This window comes from Pelobates fuscus, chromosome 10 (genome assembly GCF_036172605.1).
Source record: "Pelobates fuscus isolate aPelFus1 chromosome 10, aPelFus1.pri, whole genome shotgun sequence".
NCBI classification, from domain to species: Eukaryota; Metazoa; Chordata; class Amphibia; order Anura; family Pelobatidae; genus Pelobates; species Pelobates fuscus.
Genome location: NC_086326.1, coordinates 13,645,312 through 13,665,696, shown reverse-complemented (window position 1 = coordinate 13,665,696; position 20,385 = coordinate 13,645,312). Strand labels below are relative to the sequence as shown.

The window sequence follows — 20,385 nt, the reverse complement described above, 5'->3', positions numbered from 1 at the left end:
ATGGCGATAATAATAATCATAATAATACCTTGTTACACCCCCATGGCTGTCAGACAGACAGCTGGTTTTGTTACTTCCTGATGGCAAAAAAATATATTCCAAATATGGTCATACTTATACAAGACAGAGGTCCATCAGGGCAATGGAGAGAGAGAGAGAGAGAGAGAGAGAGAGAGAGAGAGAGAGAGAGAGAAAGAGGAGAGAAGGGAAGAGACGAGAGGAGAGAAACAACAGGAGAAAAGAAAAAACTACGAAAAAAAGACAAGGGGTGTTACTATTCCTCAAAAAAAACAAAAAAAACAACATCTCGAAGGTAAGTCGAAATAGTTTAGAAAGTTGTTAGTATGTTCCAGGGCAAACAAAATGTGATAATCCTTCTCCAGTGCTGGCTGCTTTGATGATCCACTGCGTTTGCTTGGAGTAACTATTAGCTAGTAAAAGGCTTAGACAAAAAGATAAGGATTCTGACACACAAATATATACAAACACACAAACACACAGCAAACTTGCTGGACAATTGATGAACGTTTTGGTTATTGTCCTGTTCCTTCGGCTGCATAAACTACATTTCCAAATTCTGAGAAATCCAGGGGACTTATTGAGTTAAAGTTTCCGCCCTCACCTGGATTCTAAGTTTTCTAGAGCTTTGAAAACTGGTCGAGACAATTTAGAATTCTGTATCTCCTGTTCTGTTAATAGCTTGCAAGACCGTGTAGGAGCCGCCTGTGTGCAATTAAAGTTCGATTTATAGAGCAGGAGATAAAACCTTCTAAAAAACTTTACATCTGATTGAAAAATGAAACCTATTTTTTTCCACACAGGCTGTTCCAGTAACAGCCAGGGTAGGTGTGTATAGTGCTACCTAAATAGAAAATAAAATGATTTAACTCCTATATGGCAGAGCATTGAGCAGTGATTCCTTAGAGGCATGATCTACACAAAAAAAAACTGCTTTGTTAAGCTAAAGTTGTTTTGGTGACTATAGTGCCCCTTTAAGTTCGGCCACTCCAAAGTCCCAGCAAAACGAGAATCTCTGTTTCTGGGATTCACCATTCCTGTAAGTTGGGGTACGACACCTGTGACAGCCTACTAGTTCAACCTTATGCATAACATCACAATGTAGAGGACAATGTTGTCACCTGAACTCTGCACACAATGGTGACATAGAATAATAATGACTCAATGGTAGATACCCACTGGGCAGTATGTGCTTATTGTTATGTCTCAAGCAATGTGAAATATAGTAACATAATTATCGAAGCACATTATATAATGTCAAGAAAACAATGGGTGATATAAAAGGAGGTCCATGCACGTGATATATATATATATAAATATAAAAAAAAAATAATAATAATAAAAAATATTATATATATATATATATACACACACATACATTGTAAATTGGGCATAATACATAATTAATAACCACAATATAATGTGCATATGTTTGGTGGCTTTTAAGAAAATGAAAATGTCTATCGTAAAGAAATGTCACGTACATATATCCATCTAGTCATCCGACCAGAACACGGAACGTTCATTATAAAAGAGAATTCCCTTAACTGGCCTATATTGTGAAATAATTTCAGCAGAAGGAAATGTTTTATCAATTGATAAGAAGTGAAACTATTTACCATCTGTCTGGACTGTTAAACATTCTGTCTGATGGCTTGTAACCACACGATGAAGAGCACTTCCACAAAGTATACTCCAATGGCTTATAAAGGCCTTCTATATAAATATAACTGTTAGCTATAAGGCTGCTTTTAAATAAATAAAAAAATAAAAAAATACATTTTCTGTATCATTATGCAAAGTTATAGAGCAAATAATAAAATAACATTCAGAAGGCAGAACATAAATAAATAAATCATACCAAAATCTTGTCTGATAGTCTCAATGTAACAATTATTAAAATTAACAGTTTTAATTAATCCTTCCCCAAAGAGCTGACAATTAAGATCTACTTCAAAACTGGAAAGCTTGCATGCAAATTCACATTAAAGGGTTTTCCTTTACATAAAACTGCATAATATCAGGAGCGATCTTGGGCGGCTGCACCAACCCCCCTAACTACAGCCAATAACCCCCCTACAACAACCCCTCTACTACAACCCCTAACCCAAATACTACAGCTACTAACCCCCCTACCTACAGCCACTAACCCCCCTACTACAATCCCTAACCCCCCTACTAGAGCCCCTAACCCCCCTACTAGAGCCCCTAACCCCCCTACTAGAGCCCCTAAACCCCTACCTACAGCCCCTAACCCTCCTACCTACAGCCCCCAACCCTCCTACCTACAGCCCCTAACCCTCCTACCTACAGCCCCCAACCCTCCTACCTACAGCCCCTAACCCTCCTACCTACAGCCCCTAACCCTCCTACCACAGCCCCTAACCCTCCTACTACAGCCCCTAACCCTCCTACTACAGCCCCTAACCCTCCTACTACAGCCCCTAACCCTCCTACTACAGCCCCTAACCCTCCTACTACAGCCCCTAACCCTCCTACTACAGCCCCTAACCCTCCTACTACAGCCCCTAACCCTCCTACTACAGCCCCTAACCCTCCTACTACAGCCCCTAAATCTCCTACTACAGCCCCTAACCCTCCTACTACAGCCACTAACCCTCCTACTACAGCCACTAACCCTCCTACTACAGCCACTAACCCCCCTAACTACAGCCCCTAAGATGGCACTAGGGATCTGTACTGGGATAGAGATGGCACTGGGGAGTTGGGCTCAAAGATGGCACTGTAGTTTTTAAAGTTTTTTGTTGTCAAAGTTGGCACTGTAGGAAGTAAGTGACGTTACCTGGTGAAATTGGGAGGCCCGACGACGTGGACATGTTTTTGAAGGGGGAGGGGTTAACAATATAGCCCCACCCACTTGGGGATGCCAAAAATAATCTTTTTATGATATGTTCTAAAATTATAATAAACAAAATCATAAAACCCAGTTAACACCATGTCTAAGATATATTTTATTTACGGATGATAAATTCTCTCAAAATCCTTTGTCGGATATTGGCTACGTGAAACATAAAATGCACGGACTCCAATAAAATGGCGGATGTTCAGCCTCCACAGCTGATGTAAAGTTAAACAAGGAAGCGCGTTATATGTTGCTGTCATACAATAACTAAACAATTATTGTGTCAAACACACTGGGATTTCTTCACTAAACACCAAATTGCCGCTTGCAGAACCGAAATGTACGAATCGCTTTATAATTCGCCTCAATTAGATGTTTAGAAGGAAAAATAAAAATCCTATTGGCAATCCGTAACTAAACAGAAAACAGGATTCTCTGCAAACCATCTTGGCACTAATGCATCGGGCATTCAGATGGTTAATATCGGCAATATTTAATCACAGCCGAGGACCCCTCCTTCTACCCAGTTGCAATGCATTAACCTTAGGAGAGCCAGACCGGGTAACCAAAGCAAGCACTTTCAAACGGGAAAGATTGCGGATGCTGTAATTCCAACACAGTGAATTTCCTGGGAAAGATGGGGTTAAAATACGTTTTTAATAATCATGCAAACTAAGGCCTTCAGGCACTCAATGTGGATTTGCATTGCGGTGGCAAATAACTTGCAAAATACTTGACAAACTAGCAGACTAGCAGACAAAAAAGCAAAACAAAAAAACAACAAATTGTCCAACTCAGCATATACGTTTTTACAGCTTGGCAGTTTCAAAAGTAGCTTTGCAAGATTGCGGCCAACTCACTGTTTAGCTAATACAATTTAAAGGGCAACATAGTGTCAGACAATGGGTAAAATCCCATGATACCTTGGGAGCTATACGCTGATGGGATCTCTAATGGGAGCAGTATTACTACAACAGATAACACACACAAACATTGTCTTCTCACAACATACACAAACACACACATTATGTGTGTAAATATAATCTAGTTACAGACATTACACAAAGTGGATCCTTAGTACGGAACTTACCTTACACACACGGGCCACACTCGCCACTTGCGTCTTTTCTAAGAAAGATGAGCTTTCTTCGATTACTCTCTCATTAAAGAAATAATAGATTTTATCATCGTCCCCCACGTCGACGTTCAGGCTCTCACGAATAAAAGCAGAGGACACAAACTCAGCGTCTACGAAAGAAAAACACAGGGGTTTGTTTTGACTGATCAGTCGCCACTGCTGAAACCTTAAGTAAACACAACCTAATATTCACTTCGCTAATGGCTACAAAATGCTGTGCGAACTGTTTAGCTTCTGAGGGATTAGACGTTAAATGCCTCATGAACACCGCAGCAGTGATCTGTAACTCTCAGCCAGGGCCTGATAAAGGTGGGATGGTGAGCCCCCCACATACACACACTTACCATCTAAAGGGAACAGTGCAAATGGCTTCCAGAATAATGTGGAGCCCATCATTAGCCTATGGCCCCATATATCACTTTCCTTTCGCAGCCTCTAGAAATTCACTTGCCGGTACGTACCACCCCCATCACGCACAGCCAGTCAATACACCAGGCGTTGGTTTGCTTTAATTTCAGTCAGTAGTGAAAAATGAATGCAAAGAGCTGACTGCAGCCCTGTACCCCCAGTATTCCAGCTGTCTGCAGCCCTGTACCCCCAGTATTCCAGCTGTCTGCAGCCCTGTACCCCCAGTATTCCAGCTGACTGCAGCCCTGTACCCCCAGTATTCCAGCTGACTGCAGCCCTGTACCCCCAGTATTCCAGCTGACTGCAGCCCTGTACCCCCAGTATTCCAGCTGACTGCAGCCCTGTACCCCCAGTATTCCAGCTGACTGCAGCCCTGTACCCCCAGTATTCCAGCTGACTGCAGCCCTGTACCCCCAGTATTACAGCTGACTGCAGCCCTGTACCCCCAGTATTTCAGCTGACTGCAGCCCTGTACCCCCAGTATTCCAGCTGACTGCAGCCCTGTACCCCCAGTAGATTAATGGATTAGTAGATTAATAAATTCAATTACCCCCATCAGATTGTGACCTAGAGACAATATTTCTTACATTATAAAACAGAGAAAAACAATCAATCAAACGTGTGTTCTGATTAGAAGTGGAATGATTTCTCAGTGATGACATTATTTTGGCAGGAGAGAAGGCAGTAATCAAGGGGATTGACATAACCTCTCCAACATAAACACACGCACAGCTACAATGGGGGCTGTGAGCGAGGCAACTTGGACCGAGTGAAATGTCAGCAGACGTACAGGAGGTAATGTCAAAATCCAGCAACAGACAGAGCCTCCCATCCCAAGTCTCACGATACAGAAAACAACATTCTAGCACAGGATACAAATCACTGGTCACCTAAAATTCCATCCATTTGTCCAACACTCAATCTCTTCTCCACAACAAATTCCATGTCCCGCTAATCTCCGCCATAAACAGACGGAATATGAAAGAACACAAGATTCATTACAGTAAGACTATCTGTCCATATTACCACTCAGCCAGTGCAAAGGGGATTCCTCCGTTTTTAAAGTTCGTTGATAAAGATTTCTCCTTATGTCGGGAATACTCCGGAATTCATAACGTGTGGCTGTGTACAGACCTCCCTCTGGAACAAGAAAATTGAAAACACAATCCATTAGCCATCTGCACGTTGAAAATTTTCGGTCCGCCCAAGTGAATCTAGACGATAATTAAAGGTGTCTAATCTGAAAGGGATTTCTAGGAGGCCATAAGCTTTCCTAAGGAGATGGGTTTTAAGGCACTTCTTAAACGATTGAAGACTAGGGGAGAGTCTGATGGCGGTAGGCAGGCTATTCCATAGGAAGAAGCAGCCCACGAGAAGTCCTGCAAGCTTTAGTTTGCCGTCCGGGTGTGAGCAGCGGACAGGAGAAGGTCATGGGCAGAGGGGAGAGACCGAGAAGGGACATACCTACAGATCTGTGAAGAGATATAAGAGGGGCTAGAATTGGTCAGTGCTTTATAGGTGTGGATTAGTACCTTGAATTGACTCCTAAAGGATACAGGGAGCCAATGTAAGAACTGACAGAGGGGTGAGAGGACCGACCAGAGAGGAAAATCAGTCTGGCAGCAGCGTTCATTATGGACTGTAGCGGGGCAATATGGTTTTTGGGAAGACTAATTAGGAGAGTGCTACAATAATCCATGCTAGAAATTACTAGAGCATGGACAAGCTCCTTGGTAGCATCTTGCGTAAGAAAGGGGAGGATGTGGGCTATGTTTTTAAGATGGAATCTACAGGCTCAAAGGTGAGGCCAGAATCAGAATCAAATAAAAAAATATTTTATACAGTAAACCTTAACATTTACGGGTAAGACATGCTTCCAGGTCTTGGTGCAGAATTTCTACCAGTACTTTCCCACATTCATAATCTGATTATCTCTACAATAAGGGCTAACCAGATACATTTTACCTCTTTTTCTTGATACAAATTCAATACTTTGTTTCAGTAAGTAAATTGCTCTTTCACGGCGTATGTTAGATTATCAAAATGTAGTGTGACTGACTTTCGAGCTACAATCGCCTTAAAGCGCTAACAGTCTGAACGGCCGTGCTTCATTTTGCTGATTTTCTTATATTTCACAGACGACTTAAACTACACAATAAGCGAAGCAACAGCACACATTATAAAACAGTCATTTCGTTTTAAATTGAAAATGTAAAACTATAATGGGTGCAGCAAATCAACCCGAGTTTCCAAGCTCTTTTTGGGCAGTTATTCCTATTTCCATCGTTCTATTGTCTTTCACACACTAAGTTCCCAATTTACTAAAGTAAAACAATGTATATGTTAACATTTTGCCACATGTAAAACATAATAGATACATTTAATGCCAAGTAGTTTCCATTTGTATTTTTGTCAAATTTGTGTAAAATCGATAAAACTAGCTGTACAATGCAAAAATATTACTTATATTGTTTTATCACTCGAAGTAATAGACATCCATGGTTCCATGATTAAAAATAAAACTTAGAATTGTGTCCATTATCTAAATTGAACATAACCCCTTAAGGACACAACTTCTGTAATAAAAGGGAATCATGACGGAGAGAGGTTTATTCTGTTTCAAAAAGGAAAACAATGAGTTTCTTCTTCTGTCCTCGGCTGGAACATCATAATTAGACACAAGGGGCAGATAAATCAATGAGGGCACTTTTTCTTAAAAAAACACAAAACTGGTTATTCATCAGATAATATTCTCATTACTCACCTATTATGAGTCCCGTGTAACCTGTGGCAGGGTCATAGGGGCATTTCTCTTTCCCTTCCTCAAAGGAATCTGGTAAAACAAAGGTCTGAACATCCTAAAAGAAGATGAAAAAAAAAATGAATTAATCAAAAAATTTCTGGAATGGGCAAAATACGCCTGGTCTGTTAGGGAACCTATACCCCTGAAAATAACAATTGTTATTTCAGGACTAGAGGTTCTCTTCAGTTCACCTCCCTCTGGTATTAAAAAAATAAATAAGAAAATAGTTAAAGATTACTGTCCCAATTTCCAGCACTGAGACTCCACCACTGCAGCTGCCTGCTCCACCACCGAAGATGTCATCTTCCTAGACTTCATCCTTGACCTATTCCCATCCAATGCATCTCATATATATTGGCACAGGACTGTGTTTTAAAGATGTCATGAAATACCGTTGGTTCTAAATGGGTTAATATATTGTTACGCATTTACCATTTTGTCAGTCCCCTACGCATTTAGTGTGGTTTCTTTAATCTCTGAAAAGCTATACTAGAAAATGAACAGCTGTAATGACTAGGAAAATGAATTGAAAATGATATTTTATAGGTGTGAAAGAGCTGCTAATTATCTTGTCTAGTGAGAAGTCATTATGCAAAGAGAAAATAATTCAAAGAGTAACATTTTTAGAAAAATTCAATTAACATCCTTATCATATATTAGCTTTTAAACCTCGTTATCTAACTGGAAAATAAAATTGTGACATCCATGTCCAAAATGTAGGACTTTGGAGCTCTATTTTTCCCCCCAAATGATAAAATGATGCTTTTGACCAAGGCCAATTTTTCTGGTTGAAAGGTGGGATGTAGAATAATAAAGATAGGATGAAACTCTCGAAATATGCATCATATACATGTTGGTTATGTATAAAGAGCAATTATGGGCACAATTCTACAATAGGAGCAAATTCAGAGGAACGTTCCATTGGTTTCCATGGTGACTGCTTCAGGGAATTGTCCCACATTGTATCCAAGCTGACGTTCGTTATTTCAGTGCTGGGAGTGCGAGACCAATGTGTTCGCCTATTTGAAAAGTCGGACTAGAAACCTTGAACAACACAAGGCATTCCCAAGTGAATAGAAATATGCACTGATGTGTCTGTGACATTTTATATTATCAACCATTCATTCACCAAGCTACCATAAAATAATAAATGAGGTTAGTAACACAAGCCATGCTTGATGCCTCTAGATTGTAAACGCGTTCGACCAAGGTCCTCGTCAGATAAATTTCCTGCCAAATAGTAATAGTTTGTCTTATTTGCTGTTAAAGTCCCCTTTATAATATTGTAAAGCACTGCAGAATGTGTTGGGGATATATAAAACGCAATAATAATAATGATGATGATGAAGATGATGATGCTATCAAGTCAAGGGTCATTCAAAGCCCCATGATGACCACCCACAGTGGGAACAATGCGATCAGACATCACCCAAAGGCCCTTGAAAAACATGTAAACGAGATGCTGATGAAATAAATTCAACTAGATTAAACTAACCGAAATCTGTTATCGGAATACACTAACCCAAACCTCAATGTACACATTGAGACAACAGAGAATTTGGCCCACTGAAATGGCCATCAAAGTGTAAGCTCACCTGCCAACACCAAAGCAAACCTTTAAACTCCCCAAAAGTACTAAGAGCTTGATTGCAGGACTAATATATGTCGTTCTGAACAATTTTATGCTTTGAACAACTGGGATGTAGACAAGGGGTAAATAATGGATAAAATATACAACACGGGATCCGTACCGTGTTAGGACTCCTATAGGACTGAGAGCATTTCCTGTGCCCTATATACCAATTTACCCATTAGCACTCCTTGTTCTCTTATCCATGTAAATATTTATTCTCCCCATTCTCTATTGTTTTCTATTTTACTGATAATTGCACATTTGATAGCAAATATTGATGTTATAGATCAACTGCTTTTATCAACTTTTTGGAATCACAAACCGGTTTGTGTTTTATTATATAATAAGTATGTGTAATAACTGCTGAATTTTCCAATATACCGAGAATATTCCAATATACTGGCACTGAATCACCTAAATGCAGGCAATTCAAAAAATAAAAACTTGCTTTAGCTTTTAGGAAATCCTAAAAGTGAAATGTTGAATGTGATGGCCAATTAGTAAAGATAATAAGGACTTTACAGTCACCCGGTGCATTATCTTGTATGGAGGGTGGAACAGGTTAAACCCTACAAATGCTATTGTGTGATAAAGATATTCAAATGCACAATCAGCCGCAAGGTACAAAATGTGCCCATGCTATAGAACAGAGCCAAACTATTCAAATTGAAATGAAAGTGTCCTGTTGTCGTTGAGTTAATTAGGGCTGTGCTCCCGGTGCACCTGTGGCCTGTATGTTTCAGGATTCGCCGCACGCAGAGCAGTCGATATCACCTTTTACATTTCCCATATTAACGCAAACTGCGCTGCTCATTACAGACCAGCTGGTGCAGCTTAATTCATCGCAGAGGGGACAGCCTCATTAAAAAGAATTACAATTTAAAAGTGGCAGTTTCACTAACAGTTATGATAATTCCCATGAATATTTAAGACAAACATTAAAGATTAATATATATATATTTTTTTAAAGAGGTATATAAATGAGATTACATTTTAAAAAAAACCTACAAATTAGAAAAAATAACGTGAATAATCTCTGTTCTTTGGCTTGTCATTTCCTTTTAAATAAACGTATTTTGTTTCCTTAAATGGAATATCTTATTAAGGTACAGATACCACAGCCACACATTTGTTATTCTGCAGATTATAGGGGGATAGGCAGAAATATTAAATGTGTCGCAAAAATAGAACATTTTTCCATTTCGGCTGCACGTCAAACGAAGTATATTCAACTGACTTATTGTATAGTGAAAAAAAATTCTCTTAGTTATAATATGGGAAAAAAAAAAAGACAATTGATTGCATAAAGTCTTTGTCTGCGGATTTATAGAGTATTTTGTATAGGGGAATTGCTGAAGGGACTTGAACTCCATTACCTGTTAGGAGCCCCCACCACTGATTAGCTCAATGTGTTTCACAGTCTCTCAATGCACTCACATACTGAGCCATTATTCTCTCTCATCCGAAGGAGATCTTTAGAATTCCCATCATTGTGCATCTCCAGGTGAGAGATCAACATGATCCTAGGTCTATCACAGCAAACTATTAAACAAGGTAAGTAAACAAATACAAGCTACAAGCTGATAAAAAATAAATAAATAATAATTGATAGTGATGTTCAGTCTGTAGCCGTGAGGCTGGCTAACATCATGGGAAAGCTAAGAGCCCGTTGCCTTGGCCTGCGTAGTATATCTGATTCCAAAGTCTAAAGAAATGCAATCACTTCCCAGATTCTGAACGCTGACAACATTTGCATTTTGCTGATACAGTGCAGAATGTCTGTGCGCACAACTTGCAAATTAATGGCTGGCTACTTCCCCAAATGTTACATCATGTCATACAGAAAAGAAATCTATACCGTTAGACCCATTTCGAAAATGACACTGTCACAATTGTGTTACTGTTTTTTAAAGATAAACTATAGCTACAACTTAGGTTTCCTTTACATGGAAAATATATATATCTTCATTAAAAAGAAATACGTAAACGTTCGGTTAATGCATTGACCGAGAGGAAAATGTAAAGGCTTTAGATGAAAAAAGCACGGCAGAACAGCTAACTTGTAGCAGACTTTGGAAGTAATGTATAGCTTTATAATTAAGCCAGTCATTAGTCATTCAACACAAGGCCGAACTAGCAAAGATAGATGAACATGTACTGCAGGTTAAACGCCCAGTTATGTGTTTTATTGCCGTGTAACTATTCGTAAAGTCATTCGCTGTGCCCCCAAAAAAGGGGGGCGGTAGAGAAGGGAAGCAGGACTGTTTCTCCAAAATAGGGACACTTGTTAGGTGTGAGTCATCATATTACCATTATTATAAATACAGAAAATTAGGACTTATCTACTTCCGTTGTTTGAAAAAGGTTTAAAAAATTTCAGTTGTGCTGTAGTTCGCAAAGAGCCAATTAATTTTTATTTTAAAATAAACATAAGGTTTTAAAATAAAGATTAAACAGCTTATTGTTTTTAGGATACAAAGGATTTAGAAGGCATTTAACGGGACACTCTAAGCACCAAAACAACTTTGGCTTATTTAAGTGGTGTTGGTGTATAGATCATGACCCTCCAATCTCGCTGCTCAATTTGCTCTAATTTCAGAGTTAAATCACTTTGTTTATGCAGCTCTAGCCGTATCTTTACTAAAGGGTTCCATTAATGTTTTAATTGTTTCCATTTACTGGTCTATATACGATGATGGTGCTTGGTGAATAACGCCCTCAGCGCTTTATGATATTTTGCTGGGTTTTCATAGTTCTCCACCCTAGGAGTGAGTTTTAAACTCATTTATATATGCATCATGGGAGATGTGTTACATGTATCAGTCTTGGTTTAGCAGAACAGATTACAATATATTGTTTATGGTACAATCACTTCTGATACAATTTCCATCACCTATGGGTTATAAAGTGCCATCGCTGAGATAAATGGACTAGTCTTTTTCCCTTTGATATCATGAGCTGGCTGACAGGTCTCTGAGCTCAGAGAATGGATAACAATAGCACCTGGGTTAATCACTGATGGAGAATTCAATGGGAACATGATATATCAACTCCCAGAGCAGAATAAATCACTATCTGCCCCTCACGGCTAACCTTGACTGGATACTCCGGTAGTAATGGAGAATAAAGAGGCATTTCGTATGTTTTGTAAATAAATATTCCTCTTCAGTAGGGCCGGATTAAGAGCCCATTGGGCCCGGTGCTGACAATTATGATGTGGCCTAATTACAGAATCTTATCGACAGAAAACACTAAAACAGTTATACCTCCAAAATGTCATGCATCTGGTGGAGGTGGTGCTGGAGGGAAAGTCACAGGATATAGCTATCAGAAAACACATACCCAATGCTAATCTCTCGCTTTCATCTTTCACATAAATCCATGCCCCCTAACAGCAGTGTCTGGTGAAGCAGGATTTCAGTGGGCGAGGTAAAAGGGTAGGCCACTGATGTGAATCACATAACCAGAAGTAGATGGTCAGACTGGCGTCAATGCACATCAGGCTGCCTGCCAATCATGCAGGATGTCCAACCCATGGCACCCTGAGCTTGGCATAAATGGGTCTAGTGATGTGCTAGCTCTACGCTTTCTATGGACTGTCCCCTCACACTCGCTGGCCCACTCCTCTCCTAACCCTCTTACTAGCAGACAGAAGCTCCTGTTATACAGTCTGGGACATAGAAAAGGTGGATGTAGTGAGTGTAGAAGAAAGGGAATATGCCACAGTGTTAGAGAGACTGAAGCAGCAAGAGCATTTGCATAGCACGCAAAGTCAGCTTTACCTTATCTAATTTCATTGTCAGCCAGTTCACACCAGTTTTGCTCCCCTACATCCCTCTTAAGTTTCCATACTTAAAGGACCACTATAGGCACCCAGACCACTTCAGCTCAATGAAGTGGTCTGGGTGCCAGGTCCATCTAGGATTAACCCAGCCTGCTTTAAACATAGCAGTTTCAAAGTTTTACATATGGGTTAATCCAGCCTCTAGTGGCCGTCCAATTGACAGCCACTAGAGGCGCTTCCGCGCTTCTCACTGTGATTTTCAAGGTGAGAAGACGCTGCTGTCCATAGGAAAGCATTTAGAATGCCTTCCTATGAACTGGCTGAATGCACGCTAGTGGCCTGGGGGAAGGGGGCAATTGTCCCCCAGCTCCCTTGCCAGATCTCCCGTTCTCTGCATCTCTTCAATCCAAATATTTCTGGAACAAGTAGCTTCCGTCTAGTTCTCTGAGAAGAATCGTTTTTTTCCCTTCTTATTCAGTAAGACTTGACTACAGCCCGCGATGCATTCTGTGTTCAGTATTAACAAGCCCTAACTGCAATCTGGGTCCTTTGTTAAAAGGCGCTGTGAGCAACGGATAAGACTGGCACTATATAAACATAAGCAGTCGGGCAGACAGCCAGAAGCAGTTTCCTTTTTTTTCCTGTGAATATGGAAGCAATCACACAGGACTTACACAATCCTTGACTTAGAGTTTACCAACAAGAAATGATTTAACAAGAAGCTTCCCGGAGACCCAAGCAATATTAAATGATAACGAGCGACTTCCAGGTTATACTATCTCTATAACACAGGGGTTAGGAGTTTATTGTCCTCTTCCTTGGAATTGTGAAATACTTCTTTTAGATCCTTTCTCCAAGGCACCTGCCCTGATAGCGTCTCCAGACATTTATACCCCAATCCATATTTCACAGCTAAGAATTGTTTTTTATTACATATGTAAGATACTGTAAAGTACATATTCCATTGGGCAGTTGGTCGATGCCCATCGAGCTGCAGAAAAATACCCAAAATAAATATGGCCGGAAAAGAATGTTTGTATAAGTGAGCTGTAAATAGTTTAAAATGTTACTTTTAGAAGTCACAACACTAGCATGAGACTATTATGTCAACTCAAAATATAAATAACTAAAATAATGAAAAACAATATTAGGTTTTGCATATGCATTAGACTATTTAGCAAACACAAATGCCAAAGTGTGCATGCTGTTCCTTTAAGGATACAATAAAACAATAAAAGCACAAAAAAAATAATCTTTCGCCGCCTTGAACATTATGGACACAAAGTGTCACTGGAACATCTGAATAACCTTTCCTTTCCCATAATGGAAAACAGAGTTACTTAGCACATCGTGCATTTCGATTGGTTGCCGATATGCTGTTGGCACCTCGGTTTTTTTTTTTTTAAAGCAGTAACTGTCAAAATGTGATGGAATCCAAAATACCAGCACACTGGAAAATTCTCAGAACTTCTTGTAATTAAAGCGAAAATGTCTTATTTATAGATTATTGTTATAAACTGATTTCAGGAAAGAACAGGCTAGCGACAGAACTCATTTAATTAACAATGACATCATATAACTGCATTGAAACAGATGGAAATAGAAACCACATGTTACAATGAACAGAACAGAGCGAGTATTAGAGCAATGCTCGAGAACGTGACTTAAAAGAAAACTCCATTATGACGAGGTCTTCTCACATTCCAGACCTCAACCCCATAGACCTTGACGGGATGAAGATTTAGACAGTTCTCAAATCCCTGCGGTGCGTTTCAGACATTTATCAGAATTATTATGGATTGTCCAACTATCTGTAACCCCGGTGTATGCACTGACTGCTTGACGTTCGGTCATCTCCGCTCTCTCTATCTGTGATACATTTTAAAGGGACACCATAGTCATTAGAACAACTACAGCTTATTGTATTTGTTCAGGTGAGTAGAATCATTCAATTCAGGCTTTTTGCAGTAAGCACTATTTTTTCAGAGAAAAAGCAGTGTTTACATTACTGCCTAGGAAAACCTCCACTGGCCACTCCTCAGATGGCTGCTAGAGGTGCTTCCTGGGGCAGTGCTGCACAGTGTGACTGACATTCCTTGTCTCCACCCTCTGCATGGAGACACTGAACTTTCCTCATAAAGATTCATTTATTTAATTGATTGGCCAGGGCTGTGTTTGACTCGGGCTGGCTCTGCCCCTGATCTGCCTCCTTGACAGTCTCAGCCAATCCTATGGGGAAGCATTGTGACTGGCTCAGAGAATAACTTATTTTTGTTAATTTATTTTTTTATTTAGTATTTTTGCTGTGCAGAGATAAACATACAATTGTGAATTGCCACAACAGCAGGAAGAACAAATAGCATAAAACAGAGCTAACGTTTTAAGTGGCAATTAGTATGAACATGCACATTTTTAGGGTTATAACATTGCACATAGAACCATGCATAGAAGACAGACAAGGCTTTCTGGCTGAGACTAGTGGTGAATACTTATAAGTACTTGGCTTGTAAGAATTGGTGTAGAGTTCCTGGCATGGTCTGATTAGGCAGAAGAGAGTTTTAACCTCGGGTTTAGGACGTAACTATAATATGCTGTTCTATCTTACGAGTACACAAATAAATGATCAATTGCAGGGTGAGTGCAGTTCGAGTCCGGGTGTCTGTGACCAGTGTCTCTGGGTGAGTGCCCTTTAGCTTCAGCCTATGCCCCTGGGTGGCATGTTTTTTGACCGGCCAGAGATAGCTTCATTCCTGGGTCGGGTACCCCTCCAGCCTCAGGTCTGGATGAGAGCCGGCATCCTTGTTCCACTGACTCGGGTACTACCAGTGTCCGAGCCTGTCCCTGTAGTGGGGTGGATGGAGGGTGTGGGTGCTGTGCACTTCTGCTTGCTGATCGTCTTCCGTCCTCGTGGACGATGCAGGGCTTGTGGGCCCTGTGTGGCTCTCGGCCTGGGAGGGCAGCCATTTGGATGCTTGCTTGCTGTCTCCTTTGATGTCCGGAAGTTCAGCTCGGGAAGATCGGCCGCTTCTCCCCCGCCTCGCTCCCGGTTGTAAGTGCGCAGGTTGCTTGCCTGGGGATCCCCTGCCTTCGGGAACGCTTGACTTAGGTCGCTTTGGTCGGTTAAATGGGTTTAATACACTGTTTTCTTAGCTTAGTATAGGAGCTCTAGTTTTGTACGTCTTGCTCCCTTGAAGGTCAGGCCCCGCCCCCCAGAGAATAACTTCTGATGATGTCAGTCAAACAGGCAGATCAAGGACAGAGGCAGCAGTGTTGACTAGAGTCAAGGTGAGATTTTACTATATTTAGTAAGGTGGGGGTGGGGAGGGAGGCCCAGAGGGGCTAGATGGTGGTATTAACACTATAGGGTCAGAAATACATATTTGAGTTCCTGACCATATAGTATTCCTTTAAACATCTATGTGCTCTGTCACAAGTACATTAATCCCAGACCATGAAACGCCAAGAAATATTTTTTCTAGTTTTCGATTGTAAAGTATTTAATAAAATATTTACACTGCTTTTTTTTTTATCTAGAATTCATACCATACATTTTCAAATAAGGGACTAGGAAAATTGAATGATAGAATATGTTATTAGACAGACATGGAGAGAGTTACAAAAGCTTCTCGTTTTATAATAAAAAAAATCATAATAAAACAATTTTTGCATCTATTACATCCAACCCGGAGGACACCAGATTCATTTTAACAAGCTGTTAATTGGCGTAATCAAATGTTCCCGAGTTTGAATATAACAAAAAGTGTACGGAATAAAACTGTACACACAGAGCGGCTGAGGTGACATGATGAAAGCTTTGGGACGGCAACCTGTGTTGTTACTCAAGAGATGAATAACTTCTGAAACTTTGAAGGCATAATTAGCAACATTCACCATTATGCTACTGAGACAGAAGAGCAGTTGAGGGCTAACATGGGGGTGTGTCAGTAATGTATCAACAGGCGACACATAGCCCTTCTGGGGATCCTGCCATGCATGATAGGCTGCAAACCAGGGCACAAATGACCCAGCATCTCCAGGGACATTTAAATGTGCATCAGCTCATGACAGAACAATGGCTACATTCAGGACTGTCTCCGTGAAATCCAGACAATTGGTAGGTATTGGCAATGCAGCTCTGGATTTTCTCTTTTGAGAATAGAATGTATTCAATGATTTTTCCCGGCCTCGTTATAAGATTTAAAAGAAGATAAACTGACAGTTTGTTACTATTCTCTATTCCTAAGGAGGAATGCTGCGTATCCTATAGTCTTATATCATCACAATGAATATAATGAGCTTGCCTTGAACCATCTATTAACAATCCGAATAAAACAAATACAACATATAAATAAATAATGAAATATTTATCAAAGGATTAAAAAACAAATTCTTCTCTGTATTAGTCAGCATTGACTTATTAACAATATTTACAGAGAACATAAGACCGGGTGTAAAGGTTAGCCAGGAGTACAGCGAGCAGGCTGAGGATGAGTCAGGACTGTGTCATGACCGTGGGACAATTCTTCACCGCTCCATAGGGTACGGCCGTGTCTTGCTACGTGTATCAACTGATATTTAGTGAAAATCGATCATGGGATGATTGCTTCCTAGAGAAGTTACAACTATTGAGGGACAAGATTGTGTTTTGGTAATTAACAAGGGCTAGTACTTGGAGAATGCTAGATGTTGAGAGAAATGTTGTCCGAATAACCAAACAAGGTCATCAAATAAAAAGTTTAAAATGGTCAGGAATTCACAGTTATTTACTAAAGTGAGAATTTAATGCGGATTTCAAATAGAAGTTAAAAATAACCAACACCAATAACACAGCTGGGTAGATTATTTTTCTATACAGATAATTATTCACTGGCTTACCCCACAACGTCAAAAAGTGAGGATGAATATTGCCTCTAAAGAATGCAACATTAAAGACTTGGGACCATCAGGTGGCAACTTGGCTCACCCACAGTGTTACAAAGTGAGGGTGAATATCGCCTCTAAAGAAAACAACATTAAAGACTTGGGACCATACGACATCTTGGACCATCAGGTGTAAACTTGGCTCTCCCCACAGTGTTAGAGAGTGAGGGTGAATATTGCAACATTAAAGACCTAAAAGACAGAGAGAAACTCGGAAAATACATTTTTGCATCAAAGTTTATTCAAAGAGCCAAATAAACATACAGAGGTTAGCGTTTCCCTATATATTGCTTGGTTCTCGTACGAAAAAGGAATAAAAAGTCCTATGCAACCTGTAACATGCAATTTTGTTGTTTTTCCTTATAAAACCAAACATCACATATAAATAGATTTTGCTTCTTAAATCTGCAACAGACGAATGATACTGGGAATTACTTTCTCAATATTCAGATTGTAGACCGTTCAGGATTCATACAGTGTGCCACTACCGTCAGGCATGAGGGAACATGATCATGTTTCCAAACACATCTTGTTCGGAGTGAGCCAAACCAATCAGCCGGGCCACCGATTGACTCACTAAAGAGAAGACTACCGTCAGTGGAGACACTGAAGACGTTCATAGAGAAAATGTGATTCAGACTGAAACAAGCGATGATTTGTAACATACAGCTTACATGACGAGGCATAGCAAATATAAACATTCTCTAAGCTCACTGAGTCAGAGTTGATAGGACCCAGATATAAATAAGATGTAGATACAAAATAACTATATTTATAACACTGGATTTAACAAGGCAACACACATATACAACGGAGTGAGAAAATCTATATTAAACATATATAAAGCCAAGGCCAGGTGACATTGCAAACCAGAATGTTTATAGGGATACTTAGTATTTTTTAGGTGCCGTAGGTTGGAATTGTGAAGCCCTGACATAAGCGTTACGTTTTCAGATGAGGACACTTTAACCCCTTAAGGACCAAACTTCTGGAATAAAAGGGAATCATGACATGTCACACGTCATGTGTCCTTAAGGGGTTAAAGGACCACTCAAGTCACCCAGACCACTTCATCTTAATGAAGTGGACCCGGTGCAGTGATCCCATCCTTGTAACCCTGGAATGTAAAACATAAAAAAAAAAAATCATTTTTCTTCTATAAACTGCAATGTTTCCATTGCAGCGTTAAATCCGCCTCTAGATCTTGTTATACCGGCCTCTAAATCTAGGGAGAGGGACATTAAATCGCAAGGAATACAGGTTTGTTTTGTATTCCTAATGCTTTAGTATTCCTTCAAATAGGGATACAGGTCAACCCACGGTGTGACTCTTCGAATGTAGCAGACGCATGTCTGGAGTTCAAAACCAAAGGCAAAAGGAGCAACAAGGAACCAGTGGGATCCTCCTGAGTAAACCGAAGTAAAGTTAAAGTCTAATTCATTGTTTATTCATTTACATTGTCCGTTTGTAGCATTTTAAGATTTTTAGGTTATTTTGGCTACTGTTGATCATTTAAGAAACAATGGTTTCATTTTGATATCATGAGTTTATGACGATTGCATACGACATGTTTACTGAGAAACCAGTTCATGCTGGCAATATGTACGGTAACTTGTTTTGGGCTTTTCCTGATCATGTGTTAACATATAATTGATAATATCTGGATTGTGTCTACAATCGAATAGAAATGGGATGTTTTTATTGTACATAACAGTAAGAGTGTAATGTAGAAAAGCAGTCAGACTGACTGGTCTACAACGTGAATTGTAAGCTCTTCCGAGCAGGGTCCTCATCAACCTATTTTTCCGGTAACAATTAGCAATTTTCTTATTAACTGTAAAATTCTCACCTTTGTTAAGCGCTGCGTAACAAGTTGGGTCTATATAAATACCAAAAATAGTAATAATAATGTAACTGTATGCTCATTGCACATTTAACTCACACACTTATCTGCAGTTATCTCAAACAACACTAGGGTTAGGTAATGGAGCTAGTAGTGAGAGATACAGGGTATGCATTTGTAAGAATGCCAGGTGATGTATGATTGATTGTAAAGTGTGTGGAGATCATTAGATCATCCTGTGTTTTTTTATTTCCTTAAAACAATATAGTTATTTGCTAAAAACAAGATGACAAAGGAGGGTTGTGAGGGCATATATGGTTATTGGGGGTTTACAATTACAAGATGTTTATTATGCTTTCCATCAGAAATCAAATGCATGCAGAAAAATTAATTTTACTAGTAGTTAAAATATTAATCAGAATGATATGCAAAAAAAAATAGATGGAACCAATCACAGTTAACCGCAGTGAAATGCAGAGAAAAAGGGGTAAACTGTGCATCACTACACAACTATGCAAACCTGTAAGAGCTCCACCTACAGTCCATTCTGAGAAACACATTCATTATATATAATGACTGCCATGAGTTGCTCCTAAATGCTGTGGACTGTAACTCCAAATCTCAACCAAGTGATGAATGTTGGCAGAGTAAAAATAAACTGTAGCTCGAAATTAGAGAGGATACCTAGTTTTGGACATTATTGTGGAGAATGTTATTAACGAAAGCCAATATTTTAAATTGGGTTTTAAATTATAGATGAAGCAGGAGAATGCATTTATAAAGCAGTAAAGTATAAAAAGAGTGGCAGGTAATTAAGATAAGCCTGTGAGAGTGTAATTTATCATGAGCTGCAAGACGGCAAGGTGCCTACAAGTGAGGCCAGTGATGAGTGACTTCCAATTCTCGGCCATCTCTGGAGGAGCCCCAGAATACACTGTGTTAACACAGTATTTGTAATTCGAGGTCAGGTAGTCA

At 39.7% G+C, this 20,385-nt stretch overlaps 1 protein-coding gene across 1 annotated transcript in view; it reads right to left on the bottom strand.

Annotated features, from left to right (window-relative positions):
- Nucleotides 1–20,385, bottom strand: part of SEMA4G (semaphorin 4G) — a 141,755-nt gene that overhangs the window by 35,941 nt on the left and 85,429 nt on the right. The window contains exons 6-8 of the mRNA XM_063435029.1: nt 7,192–7,285; nt 5,454–5,567; nt 3,972–4,129 (exon numbers count right to left, since the gene is read on the bottom strand). Of these exons, the coding sequence (XP_063291099.1) occupies nt 3,972–4,129; nt 5,454–5,567; nt 7,192–7,285 (366 nt within the window). The remainder of the gene's footprint in view (nt 1–3,971; nt 4,130–5,453; nt 5,568–7,191; nt 7,286–20,385) is intronic.